General features: G+C 36.8%; 1 protein-coding gene, 1 long non-coding RNA gene and 1 other non-coding gene across 4 annotated transcripts; 2 read left to right on the top strand and 1 right to left on the bottom strand.

The window, feature by feature from the left end:
- The first annotated feature begins 4,167 nt into the window (after positions 1-4,167).
- LOC128294395 (small nucleolar RNA R71) lies at positions 4,168-4,274 on the top strand. Its single transcript, XR_008284707.1, has one exon. It is a non-coding gene; the product is annotated as a small nucleolar RNA R71 (small nucleolar RNA).
- A 3,979-nt stretch (positions 4,275-8,253) lies between these two features.
- On the top strand, positions 8,254-21,980 carry LOC108485595 (uncharacterized). Of its 2 annotated transcripts, none has more exons than XM_053029481.1 (3): positions 8,254-8,621; positions 8,784-8,918; positions 21,731-21,980. In XM_053029481.1, exons 1-3 carry the CDS (start codon positions 8,460-8,462, stop codon positions 21,743-21,745), a joined length of 312 nt encoding a protein of 103 aa, XP_052885441.1. In that variant the 5' UTR covers positions 8,254-8,459; the 3' UTR covers positions 21,746-21,980. The 2 variants fall into 2 exon arrangements, with proteins under 2 accessions (XP_052885441.1, XP_017644943.1); XM_017789454.2 differs by lacking the exon at positions 21,731-21,980 and adding an exon at positions 9,350-10,009 and having other exon boundaries at positions 8,255-8,621.
- LOC108485597 (uncharacterized) lies at positions 8,306-9,403 on the bottom strand. The gene is made up of 2 exons (XR_008284052.1): positions 9,189-9,403; positions 8,306-8,928 (listed from the first exon to the last, which is right to left on the bottom strand). It is a non-coding gene; the product is annotated as an uncharacterized LOC108485597 (long non-coding RNA).
- Positions 21,981-23,152: the final 1,172 nt, after the last annotated feature.

Below are 23,152 nucleotides of genomic sequence, written 5' to 3'. Positions count from 1 at the left end.
CCTAAATTGACTATTTTGCATAAGTTGCAAAATAAGTAATAAGTGTGTGAAATAGTGAAATTTTGGGGTTTCTATAAGATTAAAAAGAGTTTGGCTAGGCTTGAAATACAAAGAAATTATAAAAATTGATTTTCGAGCATAGGGGTAAAATGGTTATTTTGCCAAAGTCTAGGGGCAAAATGGTCATTTTACCAAAGATGTGAATTTATGATTTCCTAATTGTAATTAGTGACTAAATGAGTGCATTTTGTTATTATAGATCAAGATTTTCCAAAATCGAACCTAGACCGGGGCAAAGCCAAGCAATCCGACTAAACCGACTAGTCAAGTACATTTTGTAAATCGAGATAAGTTGTATATAAATAATACAACTACAATGTTAATGTATGTATTCGAATTGTCATTGAATTGATATAGTATGAATTGCTAGATTGTGAACTAAGATTGCATATTAATGATTGAGATAGTAGAAAGATCTAGTTGGGACCCTAGGAAACAAATCGGATATTCATGCCATAACATTCAGATTTCTTGTGTGCTAGTGTAAGACATGTCTGAGACATGCATTGGCCACATTATGAGTGACAGTATAAGACATGTCAGGGACATGCATCGGCCACATTATGAGTGCCAGTGTAAGACCATGTCTGGGACATGGCATCAGCGTAGAGATGAGTGCTAGTGTAAGACGTGTCTGGGACATGCATCGGCTAAGAGTTGTGCTAGTGTAAGACATGTCCAAGACATGCATTAGCACGTATATACGAGAGATAGTATAAGACCATGTCTGGGACATGGCATCAGCCTCGATGAGGATAGCCAGTGTAAGACCATATCTGGGACATGGCATCTGCAACTTATCCCATGTTTGAGGCTTATAGAATATCCGGTAGTATTCTGAAAGGTTCGACTTTAAAGATTACGAAAGTGATTTAATAAGGAAAGTATAATAATTTTGTGAGTGGTACAGGTACCTATTTGGTATGCATAAGTAATGAGCTCAAATTAGAAAATGTGATTTGAGTGGACGGTAATGAGTAAGTCAAGTTTATGTTTACCTTTGAGCTATAAGTATGATGACTAATGGTAAAATTGTTGTTGTATATTTATTTATATGCAACTTAATAAGCTTTATGCTTACTCTTCTTTCCTTCCCTTTTCTTTCAGTGCCGCTTAATTAGCTCAAGGATCCTTTGAAGTTGGAGATATCAATCGCACTATCAATCGAAGCACTTGGTATAGTACAAATCTTCTTTTGTCTATGGCATGTATAGGGCTAGACTAGGATGTTTGATTTATTGAGAAATTGATTATGTATTTTTGCTTAAGTCAAAAGCCCTTCATTTTGTATCAAGCCTAGAATAATGGCTATTATTCATTTTGGTAAATGCTTATAATGTTCTTTCTATGAATGAATTGGTGTCCATTGTGGTGAAATTAGTTTATTGAAACGGTCTTGTGTAGGTTGTGTAAAAGGGGTGACAAAATGGCTTGGAAATGGCCACCTTTTGTCCACACGGGTGAGACACACAACTCACTCCCATGGCAGTGTGTTATGGTCGTACGTCCCCTGCACTTAAAATTTTAAGTCAGTATTGTACACGGGCAGGCCACACGAGTGTGTGCCATGGCCGTGTTTTAAAGTCAGTATTGTACACGGGCAGGCCACACTGGTGTGTGCCATGGCTGCGTTAAAGTCAGTGTTACACACGGGATAAGGGCACGGGCGTGTCCCAGGCCACACAGGCGTGTGTGACCACATGGTCCATACCCACACGGGTGTGTGGAGCCTTAAAGCATGAATTTTCCAAGTTTTTCTTGAGCCCTCAGTTTGACCCCGAACCACCTCGGATGTATTTTTGGGCCTCTTAAGCCCAAGTAAATGACAAGTTACTTATCAAACGAAAAGTTTTAAATTGATCAAAGTTTTATGGCCTGATTTCCTAAGATTGGTTGAGTTTAAATTTGGTAGCGTCTCAAACCCTATCCCGGCGCTGGATACCGGTGAAAGGTGTTACAGTTACAGCTAGGGGCATTATGGTAATTCGGCTAGCATGGGTTTATTGTGAAATATGTAAAATATGTGGTGCAAAAGTGTAAATGTGTTTTGAAGTGTGTTTTGGACTAAATTGAATGAATAGATGATTAAATAAGTTAATTTTAATTATATTTAGAACAAGAAAGGAGAAATACGAATTTGGATTGGGGAAAAGATAAAGTTATCGACTAATCGACTCCATTCACCGTTTTAACACCCATGGTAAGTTCATATGTGATAAATTTCAATACAAATGTATTTCATATGCTTTGATGTTGCATAAATTGCAAATACGAGACTATGAATATGAACAATAGTGATTCGACGATGATTCGACATTCGAAATCCCAGTTGAACCTTAGGAATAGTTTAGGATGATAGTGACATGTCATTAGGGGGTACATTGAGTTGGCTTCGGGCCATGATATTGCACTTCGGGTGCGAGTTATACCGATTTGGCTTTGGGCCATGCATATCGGCTGATTTGGCTTTGGGCCATGATATCAAATTTTCAGATAAGTTACCTTGATTTAGCTTCAGGCCATGATATAGGTACTTATCATATGAGACCTTGAGTATCCGACTTCTATTTCGAATGGTTCAACGGGCAAATGAAAGATGTGGTTGAGTATGAGATTGGTACGAGATGGTACATGTACTTACGATAATGAATTAAGTATTGAAACTATGGAATTGATAAGTTCTTTGGTAAGTTATGTGAATGATCATTTGATAGCTTTGAGATTTAATAGAATTGTTGTATATTGTTTTCTACTATTTGAATGATTAATGAAAGATGATAGTTGCTTACTGTTAACATACGAGCTTACTAAGCTATATTGTTTACTTTGTTATTTTTTCATGTTTTATAGTGATTTCAAAGCTAGCTCAAACTCGGGGATCGTCAGAGACTTCATCACACTATCTACTGACACTTTGGTACCTTTGAAACTATGTTTTGGGTCATATGGCATGTATAGGGACTTTGGCCATTTTGGTTATAGCTTGATAGTGAATTTGGCCATTTGTGTTGGCTTATAAAAGTTATGTTATAATGTTGTATATGGCTATATAAATTGACCTACTTGGTTTGATTGGTGATGTATGTTTATAGGTATGCTAATGTCATTTTGTGATGAGTTTAATGTTTGATTGGAAATGGTTGATGAAATGAGGATGTTTGTGATTGTGGTTTAGGCTAAGAAATTCTTAGATGAAATGGTATGAATTATGTTTGATTTGGTTGTTTTGGGTTACCTATTATGCTTTGTTTTGGTGCCATATGTGTAGGTGAAGGTGTGTACCAAATAGGGTGGCAAATTGGCTTGGTAAATAGCCTATCTTTGTCCACACGGGCAGAGACATGGACGTGTGTCTCAGCTGTGTGTGACACAAAATTAAGTACATGGCCGTGTGTCCCCTGGTGTGGTTTTAAAAATCAAGTCAGTATACTCCACATGGCCTCACACACGGGCGTATGACTTGGCCGTGTGGTATAAGCTAGTATACCCTACAGGTTTGGCATGGCCTAGCACACAGCCTGGCACACAGGCCTGTATGGCCATTTTTAGGGCACACAGGCTAGCCATACAGGTGTGTGTGTTGGCCATGTGACCCAAGTCAGAGAGTTACACGGGGTTAGACACAGGCTGGGACACTACCATGTGCTCCCATTTCGAATGCCTACACGGCTTGTAACACGAGCGTGTCTAGTGGCTGTATGAGACACACGGCTTGGCCACATGGGTGTGTGTCCCATGTTTTGAGTAAAATTTTCAAAGTTTAGTGAAAGTTTCTTAAGTTATCAGTTTAGTCTCGAACCATTTCCAAATCATGTTTAGGGCCTAGTAGGCTCGTATTAGAGAAAAATTGATTGAGATTGAATAATGATTGTATGTACTGATTAAATGTATGTGAAAAGTTTGTGTAATTGTGTTGTAAGCCTAGTAATGCTCCGTAACCCTATTCCGGCATTGAATACGGGTGAGAGGTGTTCCATCTCCTCAATAAACTCTTAAGCTGCCTCAGGTGTTTTACCATTCAATGTTCCGCCAATTGCTGCATCAATCATCTGTCTAGTTGAGGGATTCAAACCATTAAAAAAATTTTAAACTTGGAGCCACAAAGGTAGTCCATGATGAGGATACCTTCTCAACAAATCCTTAAATCTCTCTCATGTATCATAAAGTGCCTCAATATCAAACTAAACAAAAGAAGAGATGTTATTCCTTAACTTAGTTGTTTCAACCAACGGAAAATATTTTAACAAAAACTTCTCAGTCATTTGAGCCCAAGTCATGATAGAACCCCATGGTAATGAATTTAACCACTGTTTTGTCTTGCTCTTCAACGAGAATGGGAACAACTATAAGCGTATGGCATCATCAGTAACACCATTGATCTTGAAAGTGTCGCAAATCACTAGAAAGTTAGTTAAATGAGCATTCGGATCTTCATTTTGCACACCATCAAACTAAACATATCGTTGCACTATCTGAACTATATTCGACTTGATCTCAAAATTATTTGTATTAATAGTCGATCTGGCAATACTCGATTCAGCCCCAGTCAGAGTAGGCTTAATCTAATCATACATAGTCCGAGGAGTAGGACATGCAAAAGGTAGCTAATTGTTTTAATTATCATCCAACTCTACAGTAATATCCTTTCCCTCTTGACTGTCTATTAAAATCTATTGATCTTACCTTGTTTCTCTAACTTCTCCTCGATTTCTACAAGCAGTTTTTTCAATTCACTATAAAAAATTAACGGTTCTGACAAGTTTCCTCTAATCATAAATCCAAAGAACCTATCAGAATCAAAGAAACAAAAAATTAGAATGTAAAAATTAAATTAAAAACAAAAAATATTAAATAAAAAAATTGTCTAAATTAATAGAAATAAAAATTTCCTAATATTTAATCCCTGGAAACGGTGACAAAAACTTGATGTCCACGAAACCAACTAAAAATCTGGATAAGGCAAGTGCACCTATTAATTAATAATATAGCTACGGTGAGCAAAGATATTGTTCCTACAAAGAATAGAAGTACTAGTAATTTCCTTCTTTCTATTATTTAACTGATAAAATCGAATGATGGATTAAAACTAAAATTAACTAAATTAATTAACTACAAACACGACAAAGTACAAATCAGGAAAATAATCGATTAAACAACCAAGAAGCAAAACAATACCCAGAAATAATTCACCTAGATTTCGTCTGTCATTATCAATCTAAATTACGCAATTTCTTCACTTAATATATTGATCCGTAGAAATCCTTAAATTATGCTAATATCTCTCTTCAAGAATAAGAACAACTGACTCTAGGTTGATTAATTGAAATTTATTTCTAATTAAAACTCCTATTATCACATTAAATCGATCTATGGATTCCCTACTAGATTTGACTCTAATCCAGTATATTTATGTCGTCTTATTTTTAGGATTGCATGCAATTCCATTCAATTACACTAGATCTACTCTTAAATCAGGTATATTCCTCCTCTGATTTAAGCACATTAAATATGGATCAATAGTCTAGAAATATTAAACCAAGAATAAAGCACACATAATTCAGAACAAGATCTAAGTATTTATTGCGTAAAATAAAAATCAAATGACAGAATTCATCATAGGGTTCATCTCCTCTAGGTATTTATAAAATTAGCTCATACTTGAAAATAAAAACAACCAATAGATGATATAACTGAAAGAAATAAAGAGACTCATGATAATGTCCTAAGAGTCTTCGATCTTGACGAAAATCTACTTTAGAATCGACTTCAATGGTGTTTTTCAAATAATTTTCTTGAGTCTTCTATGACGGCTCACTCTTATCTTCTTATTTTGTCATATAAATGTCTTAGAATGCCTGAAAAACCCTAAAAATCGTGTTTTTCCATTGTTCAGAATGCAATTTGCGAAATCAACACGGCCTGCCACATGGCCGAGTGTCTAGGTCATGTGGAATGGTCCAACCCATGTGGCTCCTGTTTCTCGCTCTGATTTTTTTATTTTCGCTCATTTTACTCTCAAATTCTCTCATAAATATAAAAACATGAATTTAAAGGATTAGGAGCATAAAAGTCACCGTTAACATCAAATAATCACCCAAAAATGCATTAAGAATGAGACTAAAACATGTTACTTTTAGCACATATCAGAGTCTCCCCTCATTTGTAATCATCCATTGTATTTCATTCTTTAGTAGTGAATACTAATTGAGAGCATTTACTCAAACACTTGGCGTGTTTTGCTTTTTTGTGGTTATTCTATTCTTTCGAGCTTTCTTTTGTCTTTGAATTGCTACCGCTTTATAAACGGTGCCTTAGAGAAATTTTGTGAGATTTCTCAGTTTGTGAGAGTTAGGCGTATTTGAATTGAAAAAACCGCCTAAGATCGCATGAATTGCAAGAAGAAATTTCTAACCATGTGACACTTGAGCTTGATTAAGTTTGTTTATTAATTTTTGTACTTGAGTTTGATTAAACTAGTTTATATTCAAGCTTAAGCTCATTCGTTTGTTTCTATATAATAAGGGTAGAAGTGTTATTTATAATATAAAAATATATTAAATGAAAATTTCGATTAGACTCACAAGTTGTTCAAATAAAGTATTATGGTGCTTGAAATTAGCTTAATTAATAGCTCGAGTTAGTTAAGCTTAGTTTGGTAATTATCAAATTAAATTTGATTTTTTTTTCAAATTGTTCTCAAATAACTTGCAAGCACATAGATCTCATTTATGCCCCTACTTAAAAGGTAATTAATTGACTTTATTCAAAAGATATAACAACTACTAACTCATTTATATTATTAAATAAATTGAATTTTCATTTTATGATTGGTATGCAAAACTTAAATTGATTTTTGGTTAATTATTAATAGGTTATAAGTATAAAAATACCTTAAAAATTCAATTTAGTTCAACTTAATTCGCACCCAATTGAACCGTTGCTATTAACAAAAAAAAAATTAATTAAGCGACCCTATTAACAATTTCTATCTTTGACCACATCGATAATTAAAATCAATCGACAAATAAATCAGATGGTGATATATGACAACCTATGAATTAATATTTCATTTTACTAATATTTTTTAAAAATCATAAAAATATAAAAATATTTTAAAATTTTAAAAATATTAAATATTAAATATTTATATAAACTTATATAATTTATAAAAAATTTATAAAATTATAATAAATTATAAAAATATTAAAAATATAAACTTATAAAAATATAAAAGAATCATAAAATTTATAATAAATTCTAATACATTATAAAAAATTAAGAACATTTTTTAAAAATATAAACCAATAATATGTATAGTATAAAAGTCATTTAACGATTCTTCATTTTGAAAATTAAACTCCTAAAATGAAGATGAATACATAGCATCAGACAAATTCTTGGATAATGATAACAATCATTAGAATATTTCATGTTGACATATGCTAACGTTTGCAACTATTGAATAATAAAATTTGATTTGAAAGTATTTAATTGTATCAAAAATATTTTTAACATACAATAATTAAGGAACAATTTTCAGCTTTTAAAATTCAAACTACTATACTATACTTGAAAAAACACTAGAGATATAAAATAATAAATTATCAATAAAAGAAGAAGATCTCACAATTCTGTTTTATTCGTGAAAGATCAAAAACATTTGATTTAACATGAAAATAACTCGAACAATCTAATAATTATTTTTATTATCTATCAATTGGTTTGACGCCACTTGTTCCTTTTTATTTTAAGGGTTTAATTTCCAAAAGAAGGAAGCAACAAATGACTTTTTAAAATAAATTTTATATTTTTTGAATTTTTATATTTTATAAGTTTATATAATTTTAAATAATTTTATAACTTTTATAAATTTTTATAAATGATGAGAATTTTAGGAATTTTTAAGTTTTATATAATTTATAATTTTAGAAGTTTATATAAAATATTATAATATTATAATTTTTAATATATATTTTATATTTTTAATGACTTTTATAATTTTAATAAAAATGAAAAATTAAATTAACAACAGTGAACATGGTTAAAATGAAAATCATTGACGAACGGATTTAATTGTTTTTTTTTTTCTTTGTTAACAGCAAGGTCTCTGGTGGGATTTAAGTTAGAAAAACTAAATTAGTTTTTTGATTTTTTTTATTATTATTATTATTTTTTTGTATAAGCCATTACTAATTATATATATGGTTGGCAGTAACTAGCAGAAAAGGGAGTGATGGCAAATCTGTTATTTTGTGGAAACTAGGTGCGATGTCTCTCATTTTATTATCCACACAATAATGGTTATGATGGTAGTGGCTTGGCTTGAATTGAATCTTGAAATGCAGAAATAAATAAAACAGACTTGTATGCTACTGCTTGTATAGTGTATTGAATCTATAATGGTGAATTGCATGACGAGACCGCCCTCCATTCTGAAATTCCCAGGGATGATTGTGACGCCGCCAGCTACAGCTCCGGTGGCTTCAAGGACCATCTGGACCAGGCCTTTCTTCAAACCCCTGCATTGTGCACCTCTCCACCAACTCCAGCAACAGCAAGAGGTCAGCTTCACTTGCTTATTGATTGGAATTTTCACTTCTCATTTGCTTCCTCAAACATGTGTTACATAATACTTTCCTCTGTCCTATGATTTGTTGTTTCTTCAATTTAATTTCCACCTTGTGGCTTCTTCCACTGTTTTCCCCACTCCAATTGTACTCAAGGTTGATGCTAGAGGAATCATGTGTGAACCTTGTAATGGGAAAGGATGGTTGCTTTGTGATTTTTGTAAAGGACAAAAAACCAACGTCACAGCGGAAAACAAGCGGATCTACCGCCGGTGCCCATCTTGTAAAGCTGTACGTATTCCTGCATTTCCAAATTTCTAATCCACTAAATTCCTTTTCCTACCAGTTTACGATGCATGCTTTCAGTGGTTTCTGCCAATTTTTATTTTCCACCACATACCCTGCAATCTAGATGTGCATAGGCACAGCTGATTTAACTGCTCGGTGGTATGTATGTATGTATGTATGTATGAAGATTTGGTTTAAATATCATGCTTAAATGTTCATGGGAGAAAGAAAAACCACTATATGCTTGCTGAGAATGATACCAAGCAGGCTTACACATAAGGTATAAGACTAGGACATCACAACAAGTGACTGCTCTGTTCAGAATTCAGTATACAGTTCCCCGTATTGCCTTCCACATTGCATGTTATTCTGGCTTCGTCCCCTGCAAATGATGAATCAAAAACTAAAACCCTTTATTTAAAATTGAAATGCAGATTGGTTATTTGTTATGTTCCAAATGCAAAGTCTTTAAATGTGTCACCTTCCCAAATTGTAGCGATGGTGAAGAGCTGACGTTCTGAGAACACCTTGCTGGTTTATTTGGGGGCAAAACAAGTTGCTGCCTTATTCATTAAAGACAGCAGAGAAGCCCTTCGACTAGTGTGCTTGTGGAGTTATTCTCAATGTTCTGGAGGAGAATGATTTCAGCTTCCTCCTTGTCCTTCTGTGTATTTTTCATTATCAATCAAGAAGGAATTCTTTGTGAGGCATCTAGTATACTATTTTGCATTTCCATGAGCTGTGGAAAATTTAGATGGTTGACTAGTATTTCCTTGTTGATTTGATTTTCCTAGCAATCAGCTAAGTCCTTTAAGGTTCTCAGAATATGGTTTTAATAAGTTATTTCAGGGACTGTCTTTGAATTGCTCGGTTGGGTGGCTGTCAAACGTCAATAGCCTAGACCATAGAGTACAGGTTTATCTTGGAACTACGCCAGAGTATTGACAATGATTCATATATTTATGTGTACGTGTGTGTCTGTGTTTCAGAACCGAAAGTGTTGACATTGGCAGGTGCTGATGTTGACCACTTTGTACTCAAGGTGTTAGCAAATGTTTATCTAATTCACAAGTTACATCAGTAGCCAGAATAAATCCAAAGACGGTTGCACCCGTGTACATGCTATTCAGTTCCATGATAAGACAAGCAACCTTATGTGCACTGGCCAGTTTTCCAGTTATTTTCCTTATGTAACCTGCAAATTGTCTGTCAAGTTCCAAATAGCTATATTTTAAAGAAAGTGTAACACCCCAAACCCGAGACCATCGCCGGTGTCGGACCCGAGGGTTAACAAACCAAGTTCACATGTTTTTGCCCACCAATTTGACATTTCCAGTCAGGCTGGAAAACTGCGTCACTGTCGCCTTAAAAATCATATCTCGAGTTTCAAAACTCGGAAACTGGTTTCGTAAATTTTCCTGAATTTAGACTCATATATCCATCCATGGATTTATTTCTAGGATTTTTGGTCGGGCCAATTGGTACAGTTTATTAGTTAAAGTTACCCTGTTACAGGGATCGACTGCTCTGACCTTCGCGCGGTATAACTTGAATATCTCTCTGTACAGGGCTTTAATGCTGGTGTCGTTTGTTTCTAATGAAACTAGACTCAAAATGGAATCTGTACATATAAGGTATATCTCCTAATTCTTTTGGATAATTTATAGTGAATTTTAAAGTTGCGACAGGGAACCCAGAAACCATTCTGGCCCTGTCTCACAATAGCTTTAATATCTCTTAACCTGTAACTCCTATGACCGTTTCGTTTCTTCCTTATGAAAATAGACTCATAAAGGTTCATTTACATAGCTTATTCACTATCTAATTCCATTCCTATGAATTTTGGTGATTTTTCACATTCATGCCACTGCAGCTGGCAGCATCTGTTTTAAGATAGGACTTACCTATTTGGTGGTCTCCATGATTCAACTAGCCTTACCATACATAGGTTCATATATGATCATTTTAACCATGCCAATGGCTGATCATATGACCAACATTCCCATTTCCAAGTCATAGCCACATCATGACACAAAATATATACATACAACCCACAATTAGTCTAAGTTCATGCTTCCTTTTCGAGCCATTTTGCACGGCCGTACATACTTACATTACAACATATTTAACAAACAAGGGTAGTCCTATACATGCCATCTCAAGTTCAACCAAAATTTATACCAAAATGGAGGCTTGATAGTGTGGATGACTTGACTTCAACGATCCCAAATCCGATTGCCTCGAGCGAAATCTAGAAAACTAAGAGCCAAAGCAACGGGTAAGCATTTTTATGCTTAGTAAGTCTCAAGGAATATAATGAACTATAATTTACAGCAATACATTCACATAGCCAAATGCATCATTTCATTAATACACATTCTTACTTCATACTTCATCATTATATAAGTTCGCAAAGCATCAATCAATTCAATAACTGAAATTCATTAGTCGATTGAGCGAATGTTGCTCAAACACGTCGACTTTCCAATGCACATATAACGTACCTTATCCTTTGGGCTTTCCGAGTGTACTAATTAAATTCATTTCGGCAACCAACACTCACCTCCAGCCCAAGATTCTTGAATATAACCGGATTTAATCACGTGCACAAATGCCTTGGTCTTAGCCCGGATAGAATAACTTCATACGAATGCCTTGGCCTTAGCAGGATATAGCCACTAGCACAATTGCCTTGGTCTTAACCGGATATAATTTCCAGCATAGTTGTCTTGGGCTTAGCCCGATATCATTCAATTTCTCATGCACACATACATCAATAATCATTGGACATACATATTTCATTTTCGTTACTAAGGCTCAAACACAATTATAATCATTAGCATATTCGCCGGGACTTAGCCGGGTGGAATTCAAATACTCATACACACATAATCAATAATCATACACATCCATATTTCATCTCACATAATTCAAGTAAGGTCACTTCTTGAGGACTTACCTCGGATGTTGTCGAACGGCTTTTTCGGCTATTCGATCACCTTTTCCTTCCCCTTGTCCAATTGTGGCCCTCTTAGCTCTTGAGCTAATTCAAACAAATTCGATTTATTAAAACCTCATTGTGCTTGCTTATGGCCGAATATGACAAGGATTTTAAATGGTCATATGGCCACTCTTTAGCTTGAATACACAATGGTCATGCACATTTTATACTACATCAAGCAATTCAATACAATTTATTTGAGCATCAACGAAATGCTAAGGCCTTCAATAGGCTACCCAAGGCCGAATATTCATGTACATGTTGAGGTCAATTTTGCACTTAATACCTCACAAAACAGCATGCAATCTACTAATTAATGCATTGCACATTGTGGCCCAAAACTTATAATATAGCATCAAGCACTTATATGTGTGCTAGGCGAATTGTGCTTGCAATTTCACAAGCATTCTTCCACATTTTCTTCTTTAAATCAATACATTCATCACTTAGTTCATAACCAAACATAATGTGCAATCATATATATGCATATATGAGCATGGCGAATTTTCAAGGTGTCCATAGCCATCCAAAACACAAATTTTTAACTAACATGCAAGAAGCATGAATCATGCTCAAGAATGCATCATGGCGAATATGACAATCATGCTCCTTTTCAACTTTAATCATGATAAAACAAAGAGAAAACTCAAAATCTTACTCATGAATAGAAAATCCATCATTGCATGCATCATCATCAAGCTTCACACTTAGCATGCAATGGCTTTATCACCATAACAACTTTGCCCAAATACCATTTCCATGGCATAACAAAGATTTGAGCCATGGCTAACATGCACATCAAGTTAGTAACCAAGTCATGCATGAAACTCCAAACACAACCTCATACATACCTTAATCTTGGTACAAGTATGGCCAAATCTCCTTCTAGTTCTCTTCTAAACCAAAAATGGAGCAAAAATCCTTTCTTCCTCCTTATGATTTTCGGCCAAAAGATGAGAAAGGATGAACAAATTTTTTGTTTTCTCTTCTTGGTTGCACGGCAATGGGGGAATGCTACTCTCTCACACACATTTTTTTTCATTCTTTTCTTACCCATGCTTATTTGTTTATGATTTCTCCCTAATGCCCAACAAAACATGTTTCATGACATGTTTAGCCCATATCACTTTGTCATGGCCGGCCATCACTTGTAAAAAGGGAAATTTGACATGCAAGTCCATTATTTTGCATGCATGCTTTAATTAGTCATCACATATTTCCTATCGTACTTTCAAAGTTCACTACTAAGTCCTTTCTTATAAATTAGCACCTAATTAATAAAAATCGAGACACGAAATATTTACGCATACCAATTCCACATACAATAAGCACGGAATATAACACTTAATTATTTTTGTGACTCGGTTTCGTGGTCCCAAACCACTCTCCGACTAGGGTCACATTCGGTGTCACAACTCTCCCCACTCGAGAGATTTTCGTCCCAAAAGCTTACCGGTAAATAGGTTCGGATATCGCTCTCTCATAGAGTTCTCGGTCTCCCAAGTAGCTTCTTCTATCCCGTGCTTGAGCCATAACACTTTCACTAGCGGAACCCGCTTGTTTCGTAACTCTTTCACTTCTCGTGATAGGATACGAATTGGTTCTTCCTCATAACTCATATTAGCTTGAATTTCAATTTCTGATGGACTAATCACGTGCGTTGGATCGGATCTATAACGTCGAAGCATCGACACGTGGAAGACATCGTGAACCTTTTTGAGTTCAGGGGGCAAAATCAAACGATATGCCACTGGACCGACTCGCTCTGATATCTCATATGGCCCAATGAACCTCGGGCTCAACTTGCCCTTACGGCCGAACCTGAGTATCTTTTTCCAAGGCGATACCTTGAGAAACACTTTATCACCCACCTGATACTCGATATCCTTACGCTTCATATCCGCGTACGACTTCTGACGATCGAAGGCTATCTTCAAACTTTCACGGATTACTTTCACTTTCATTCAGCATCCCTAATCAAATCCACCCGAAAATCTTGCTTTCACCAAGCTCGGTCAAAACAATGGTGTACGGCATTTACGCCGTACAAAGCCTCGTAAGGTGCCATCTTAATGCTCGATTGAAAGTTGTTGTTGTAAGCGAATTCAATCAACGGCAAATACCGCTCCCATGAACCACTAAACTCGAGGACGCAACATCTTAACATATCCTCAAGTATCTCGAATTACCCGCTCGGATTGACCATCGGTTTGGGGGTGAAAGGCGGTCTTTGAAATGCAACTTGGTACCCAAAGCTTCTTGCAACTTTTTCCAAAACCGCGAGGTAAATCTCGGATCTCTATCCGACACGATAGAAATAGGCACCCCGTGTAATTTCACAATCGAGAAACGTACAATTCCGCTAATTTGTCCATTGAAAATCCGACGTCACGGGGACAAAGTGGGCCGACTTAGTCAATCGATCTACCACGACCCAAACCGTATCCTTCTTACTTGTCGACAATGGCGGTCCGGATACAAAGTCCATTGTGACTCGATCCCATTTCCACTCGGGTATCGTGATTGGTGAAGTAATCTCAAGGCACCGATGTTCCGCTTTCACTTGTTGACATATTAAACATCTTGAAACAAAGTCGGAGATGTCTCGCTTCATACCATACCACCAAAATCGACGTTTCAAATCATTGTACATCTTCGTACTCCGGGTGGATTGTCATTTGGCTACAATGGGCTTCATTCGAATTATCGAAATGAGTTCAATTCCTTGGGACACACTGACGACTTTTGAACCTCAAACAATCGTCATCGTCGATTTGAAACTCCGAGTCCTTGTTCGAACACACGCAGCCCGCTTTGCAACCAACTCGTCGTCGACTTTCTCGAGCTTCTCGAATTTGGTGTGTCAATAGTGGTTTGGCTTTCAATTCACCACTAACACACCGTCGGATCGGACGGACAAGTGCACATTCATCGTCGTAGAGTGAATAACGATTACGACTCAAGGCATCCGCAACCACATTCGCCTTTCGGGTGATAATCAATGATCGATTCATAATCCTTTAACAACTCAAGCCAACGTCTTTGTCGCAGATTTAAGTCTCTTTGGGTCATCAAATATTTGAGACTTTTGTGATCCGAGTATACATGGCACCTTTCACCAAATAAGTAATGTCGCCAAATCTTTAAGGCGAATACGATGGCGCCAATTCGAGATCATGAGTCGGATAATTTTTCTCATGTGGCTTTAATTGCCTCGACGCATAGGCCACAACTCGACCTTCTTGCATTAATACGCAACCTAACCCAAGTAGAGGCGTCGCTATAGATAACAAACTCCTTGCTTGGGACTCGGGTTGCACTAGAATTGGGGCTTCATCAAATAAGTTTTCATTGATCGAAGCTTTTTGGCATTTCTCCGTCCATTCGAACTTAACATCCTTTTGGAGTAGCCGTCATCGGCGTGGCTATCGTTGAGAACCCTTTACAAAACGTCGGTAATAACCTAAGCAAGCCCCAAAAAGCTTTGAACCTCAAGAATATTTCTGAGGCTTCCAATTTAGTATGGCTGAAATTTTATTCGGTCGACTCGAATACCCGATGCAGATACCACATGACCCAAGAAGCTAACCTCTTAAACGTAACTCACACTTCTTGAACTTAGCATATAATTGCTTGTCCCGTAAAATTTGCAAAGACTAACCGCAGTGTTCAAAGATGTTCGGTCTCATTTCTTGAATAGACCAAGATGTCATCAATGAACACGACTACGAATCGATCCAAATATGGTCTAAAGATTCGATTCATTAAATCCATAAATACCGCAGGGCATTAGTGAGCCCAAACGGCATCACCAGAACTCATAGTGACCATATCTCGCTCAAGGCGGTCTTGGGCACGTCTCGAATCTCGGATTCGCAATTGATAGTAGCCCGATCTCAAATCTATTTTCGAGAACATCGAGGCTCCCTTCAATTGATCGAACAAGTCATCAATACGTGGCAACGGATATTTGTTCTTTATCGTCGCTTTGTTGTCGACGATAGTCGATGCACAATCGCATGGTTCCATCCTTCTTCTTCACGAACAAAGACCGCAAGCACCCCAAGGCGAAAAACGGGCGAGCAAAACCTCTATCCACCAATTCTTGCAATCGAACTTTCAACTCCTTTAATTCCGTTGGTGCCATACGACACGGAGCTATCGAAATTGGAGTGGTACCAGTACCAATTCGATGCCAAATTCTATTTCCGAACAGTGGTAAACCCGCAATTCTTCGGGAAAACATCCGGTATTCACAAACCACGGGCAGATTCGGGTTTCTTCTCGATTCCTTGTCATCGACGTACGACGCAAGGTACGCTTCGCACCCTTTTCTTACATATTTCGGGCCAACATCACCGATATTACGGTGGCAACCCCTTTAAGTCCGTGGACTCAACCCGAATTATTTCATTATTCGCGACTTCAAATCGATAGTCTTGCTCTTGCAATTTACAACCGCATCGTCGCATGGTCAACCAATCCAAACCAAGAATAACATCGAACTCATCGAATGGCAAAAGCATTAAGTCCACGGAAAACAAGAACCTCGGAACACTAGGGGACTTTTCTTGCACACTTTGTTAACAAGCACGTAATGACCCAAGGGGTTTGACACCCGAATTACAAACTCAGTAGACTCAATGGGCAAAGTCTTACTGGATGCTAAGGTTTCACATATATATGAATGAGTAGAACCAGGTCAATCAAAGCAATTACATTTGTATTGAAAAGAGCGAAAGTACTAGGTAATAACATCCGGAGAGGCAGCATCCTCGCGTGCGCGTATGGCATAAGTCCTAGCAGGAGCACGAGCCTCAGATCTGATGGTAGCATCTCTAGATCCTCTCTGACCGCCACTGACATTGCCCATATTTCTAGGTGGTCTACCTCGAGCAGTGGTAGCACCGGGTTTGCACTCGACTTGCATTGCATTCATGCATCCTCGGGCAATCCTTCATAAAGTGGTCGGCCGATCCACACTTATAGCGAGAGCGATCACGAAACCAACAGCTCCCGAATGCCATTTGCCACAATGTGGACACTCCGCCCCTCTCGGCGATCATTTCCGCCACCGGCGATCGAGGTGACTCGTGTGGTCACAGGGTCGATCGCGTCCTCGTCTAGAAAAGCCCAAACGCCTCTAGACCGGCTTGCATCATCTCGAAATCTCTTCGATGCTTGTTGAAGAGACTTTCCGAGGACCTCTTTCGAATTCTCCAATCCCCACATCGCTTTTTGTTTCTCCTTTCTAAGCTCTTGACTTTACAAGCTCGCTCAACAAGTACTACGAACTCTCGTATCTCGAGAATGCCAACAAACATCCTTATATCATCATTCAGCCCATCCTCGGCGTTTACACATAATAGCTTGGACGAAATGCATTCTCGCTGCATCTGGCTAAGCCTCACAAACTTTCGTTCGTAGTCAGTAAGCGGACATAGAACCTTGCTTAAGATCAAGGAATTCCCTCCGCTTTTGGTCGATGAATCTCGACTAATATACTTTTTTGAACTCGGTTAGAAAGAATTCCCAAGTCACTTGTTCTCTAGGCACCACAGTCGAGTACTCCACCAATAGTAGGCGGACTCGCGTAGCAAGGAGATGGTACACTTTAAGCACTCATCGGGTGTACAGGATAGCTCATCAAGCACCGGATAGTGTTATCTAACCATAATTCATTTCGCTCGGCATCATCATCATCCGTAGCCTTAAATTCAGTGGCCCCATGTTTTGAATCCTATCGAATGGGGCTTACCGACCTTATTTGGTCGATTCACGGAGGTATTGTAGGTGCGGGGTTGCATTCGTCGGGAATGGAGGTGGTGGAACAGCCGTGTTGGTTCGAATGTATTGATTAAACCATTCGCTCATCACACTATAAAAGGCTTGCCTAGCCTCGTCATTAGGATTACTGGCCATAGGTTGAGAGTCCGCGGCGCTGTCCCTTGCGCGGAGCAAGCGCCACACTCTCCACATCATCAGCTATCGCTTCGGTTGGGATCGGGATCCATTGCTATAAACAAACATGAAGTCAAATTGTCGAATTCATCACACTATCGATTCATCATTTAATGGCATGTATAGCTAGACCCCAAACACATCACGGTAGTCCTAGAATCGACTAAACCGTGGCTCGATACCAATAAAATTGTAACACCCCAAACCCGAGACCATCGCGGTGTCGGACCCGAGGGTTAACAAACCAAGTTCACATGTTTTTGCCCACCAATTTGACATTTCCAGTCAGGCTGGAAAACTGCGTCACTGTCGCCTTTAAAATCATATCTCGAGTTTCAAAACTCGGAAACTGGTTTCGTAAATTTTCCTGAATTTAGACTCATATATCCATCCATGGATTTATTTCTAGGATTTTGGTCGGGCCAATTGGTACAGTTTATTAGTTAAAGTTACCCTGTTACAGGGATCGACTGCTCTGACCTTCGCGCGGTATAACTTGAATATCTCTCTGTACAGGGCTTTAATTCTGGTGTCGTTTGTTTCTAATGAAACTAGACTCAAAATGGAATCTGTACATATAAGGTATATCTCCTAATTCTTTTTGGATAATTTATAGTGAATTTTTAAAGTTGCGACAGGGAACCCAGAAACCATTCTGGCCCTGTCTCACAATAGCTTTAATATCTCTTAACCTGTAACTCCTATGACCGTTTCGTTTCTTCCTTATGAAAATAGACTCATAAAGGTTCATTTACATAGCTTATTCACTATCTAATTCCATTCCTATGAATTTTGGTGATTTTTCACATTCATGCCACTGCAGCTGGCAGCATCTGTTTTAAGATAGGACTTACCTATTTGGTGGTCTCCATGATTCAACTAGCCTTACCATACATAGGTTCATATATGATCATTTTAACCATGCCAATGGCTGATCATATGACCAACATTCCCATTTCCAAGTCATAGCCACATCATGACACAAAATATATACATACAACCCACAATTAGTCTAAGTTCATGCTTCCCTTTTTGAGCCATTTTCGCACGGCCGTACATACTTACATTACAACATATTTAACAAACAAGGGGTAGTCCTATACATGCCATCTCAAGTTCAACCAAAATTTATACCAAAATGGAGGCTTGATAGTGTGGATGACTTGACTTCAATGATCCCAAATCCGATTGCCTCGGCGAAATCTAGAAAACTAAGAGCCAAAGCAACGGGTAAGCATTTTTATGCTTAGTAAGTCTCAAGGAATATAATGAACTATAATTTACAGCAATACATTCACATAGCCAAATGCATCATTTCATTAATACACATTCTTACTTCATACTTCATCATTATATAAGTTCGCAAAGCATCAATCAATTCAATAACTGAAATTCATTAGTCGATTGAGCGAATGTTGCTCAAACACGTCGACTTTCCAATGCACATATAACGTACCTTATCCTTTGGGCTTTCCGAGTGTACTAATTAAATTCATTTCGCAACCAACACTCACCTCCAGTCCAAGATTCTTGAATATAACCGGATTTAATCACGTGCACAAATGCCTTGGTCTTAGCCGGATAGAATAACTCATACGAATGCCTTGGGCCTTAGCCCGGATATAGCCACTAGCACAATTGCCTTGGTCTTAACCCGGATATAATTTCCAGCATAGTTGTCTTCGGCTTAGCCCGATATCATTCAATTTCTCATGCACACATACATCAATAATCATTGGACATACATATTTCATTTTCGTTACTAAGGCTCAAACACAATTATAATCATTAGCATATTCGCCCGGGACTTAGCCCGGTGGAATTCAAATACTCATACACACATAATCAATAATCATACACATCCATATTTCATCTCACATAATTCAAGTAAGGTCACTTCTTGAGGACTTACCTCGGATGTTGTCGAACGGCTTTTTCGGCTATTCGATCACCTTTTCCTTCCCTTGTCCAATTGTGGCCCTCTTAGCTCTTGAGCTAATTCAAACAAATTCGATTTATTAAAACCTCATTGTGCTTGCTTATGGCGAATATGACAAGGATTTTAAATGGTCATATGGCCACTCTTTAGCTTGAATACACAATGGTCATGCACATTTTATACTACATCAAGCAATTCAATACAATTTATTTGAGCATCAAGGAAATGCTAAGGCCTTCAATAGGCTACCCAAGGCCGAATATTCATGTACATGTTGAGGTCAATTTTGCACTTAATACCTCACAAAAACAGCATGCAATCTACTAATTAATGCATTGCACATTGTGGCCCAAAACTTATAATATAGCATCAAGCACTTATATGTGTGCTAGACCGAATTGTGCTTGCAATTTCACAAGCATTCTTCCACATTTTCTTCTTTAAATCAATACATTCATCACTTAGTTCATAACCAAACATAATGTGCAATCATATATATGCATATATGAGCATGGCCAATTTTCAAGGTGTCCATAGCCATCCAAAACACAAATTTTTAACTAACATGCAAGAAGCATGAATCATGCTCAAGAATGCATCATGGCGAATATGACAATCATGCTCCTTTTCAACTTTAATCATGATAAAACAAAGAGAAAACTCAAAATCTTACTCATGAATAGAAAATCCATCATTGCATGCATCATCATCAAGCTTCACACTTAGCATGCAATGGCTTTATCACCATAACAACTTTGCCCAAATACCATTTCCATGGCATAACAAAGATTTGAGCCATGGCTAACATGCACATCAAGTTAGTAACCAAGTCATGCATGAAACTCCAAACACAACCTCATACATACCTTAATCTTGGTACAAGTATGGCCAAATCTCCTTCTAGTTCTCTTCTAAACCAAAAATGGAGCAAAAATCCCTTTCTTCCTCCTTATGATTTTCGCCAAAAGATGAGAAAGGATGAACAAATTTTTTGTTTCTCTTCTTGGTTGCACGGCAATGGGGGAATGCTACTCTCTCACACACATTTTTTTTCATTCTTTTCTTACCCATGCTTATTTGTTTATGATTTCTCCTAATGCCCAACAAAACATGTTTCATGACATGTTTAGCCCATATCACTTTGTCATGGCCGCCATCACTTGTAAAAGGGAAATTTGACATGCAAGTCCATTATTTTGCATGCATGCTTTAATTAGTCATCACATATTTCCCTATCGTACTTTCAAAGTTCACTACTAAGTCCTTTCTTATAAATTAGCACCTAATTAATAAAAATCGAGACACGAAATATTTACGCATACCAATTCCACATACAATAAGCACGGAATATAACACTTAATTATTCTTGTGACTCGGTTTCGTGGTCCCGAAACCACTCTCCGACTAGGGTCACATTCGGGGTGTCACAGAAAGTTACAACTTGGGAACTTAATCTTTGTTTCTTTTCTCTTGAATCACAGTATATTGGCATATTTCATATGGTCTCTGGACTATGCTGCAGTAACACATCATAACAATGCTATCTGTTGAATCATATATACAGTTAAGGACTTCAAATGGTACATACCTTCGAAACTTAAAAATTAAAATGCTACATGTTATTAACTAAGGTTTACTGCTTAAATTAATGATGCAAATTTACAGTTAAGAATATTACTACTAGTTCTAACTGTATGCTAGTTATCAGTTTGGGACTAAAATACCTTTAGGTAATGCATGTCCTTGTTTATTGGATCTTATACTTTGGCATTTTGAATTTGATTCAATATCTTGTACAAGAGAATATGATAAAGGCTGTGTTAAGTTCTTAGCAAAGGTTGACCACCACAAGCGTCATTGTTGCAGTTACATGTGGCTATGCTTCCATGAGTAGTTTACAATCAATGAATGCAGGTATCTATGTGCTGAAGTATAAAGGAGCCAAAAATCCAAGATGATTCATCATGCAGCTCTCACTGATTTGATCTGTTATGATAAGCGCTAAAACAATAGGTATAGTATTAGAATAACGTTCAAATCATTGGTATTTTACTTAAAAAGATACATTGATACTTCTAGATATGTGATTTTAGTTACTAATATTTTCTCTTTTAAAGATATACAAAATTATTTTACCCCTGCTTTATTTAATTCTTCTATTTAATTCTTCTACAAGAATAACTCTTATTCAAAATAGTTGTAGTTCAAGAACAACTACATTCATAAAATATTTGTGCCTACTTTAATTAATTTCTTCTCCAAGAAGTATTTCATAGAAATTGTTTCATTTAACCAAAATTGAAGAAGTGAAAATAACACGGAATATAACAAAGTTATTGTGTTAGCTTCACTCTTAAAATATTTTGGAGAGTTTAACTTTGCGAATGGATGTTTCAGTAGTTATTGGTTCTCCTAACCTTTCCCATTAGTATTGAGTGCTTGTTGCATTCTTTCAGAACATAGAAAACTCTTGTCCACTATTCTTTATTAATACCTTATAGTAGGAAATCCACTCCAATATTCCTATTCAATGTCCAATTTTGTTACTCCTATAATTGGAATGTCCACGGCTTATGAAAAGTCTTTTGACATTTTTTTTGGTAAATTCTTATTCTCTCAAAATCTCTCAAGAGGTCTCTTAATTTGGTTTTCTCCTCAAGCCTTATACTCAACTACACTTAGGCTTATTTCACCATCTCTTCACCTTACTAATCAATATCTACAGCTGCGCATAGTGTTGCAAGATTTATTCCAGTCTCTCTCTGTAATCTCTTGATATATCTTGGTTCATTTATTTGCAACGATTCCTCCGTTTACAAAAAGGGCCCTATGCAATACTTTGAAGTACACAAATGAGTGAGCAGCTAAAAACAAATCATTTCAAAGGAAACAAATGATTGAGTAGTTGACAACTAATGATAAAGTTATAAAAACATTTGAAAGGCACAAATCGACTGTTAAGTCGCAGGATGAAAATAAATTAATAAGAAATTAATTAAAAGGAAACCATTCAAGGTTCTATTCTGTAACACCCCTAACCCGTGTCCGTTGCCGAATTAGGGTTAAGAGGCATTACTGAACATTTTACAGTTCATATAAATATGCACTATATATATATTACAAATCAAAATTTTAATCGCCTCAAAGCTTACAATTTAATTAAATATTAAGTCTAAATTAATTATGTCATTCACAACACAGCTCAAATAAAATATAATCCAAAATGTATCAAAACAATTTATACATATACGAACATATAATACATTAATAACTTCATTACTAAATATTAAATTTGTTTTATACAAATCATGCACATACTTATACAAGCAACCGCAT

This window comes from Gossypium arboreum, chromosome 6 (genome assembly GCF_025698485.1).
Source record: "Gossypium arboreum isolate Shixiya-1 chromosome 6, ASM2569848v2, whole genome shotgun sequence".
NCBI lineage: Eukaryota > Viridiplantae > Streptophyta > Magnoliopsida > Malvales > Malvaceae > Gossypium > Gossypium arboreum.
The sequence above is the reverse complement of the archived record's forward strand: the minus strand, read 5'-3'. Positions and strand labels throughout refer to the sequence as shown.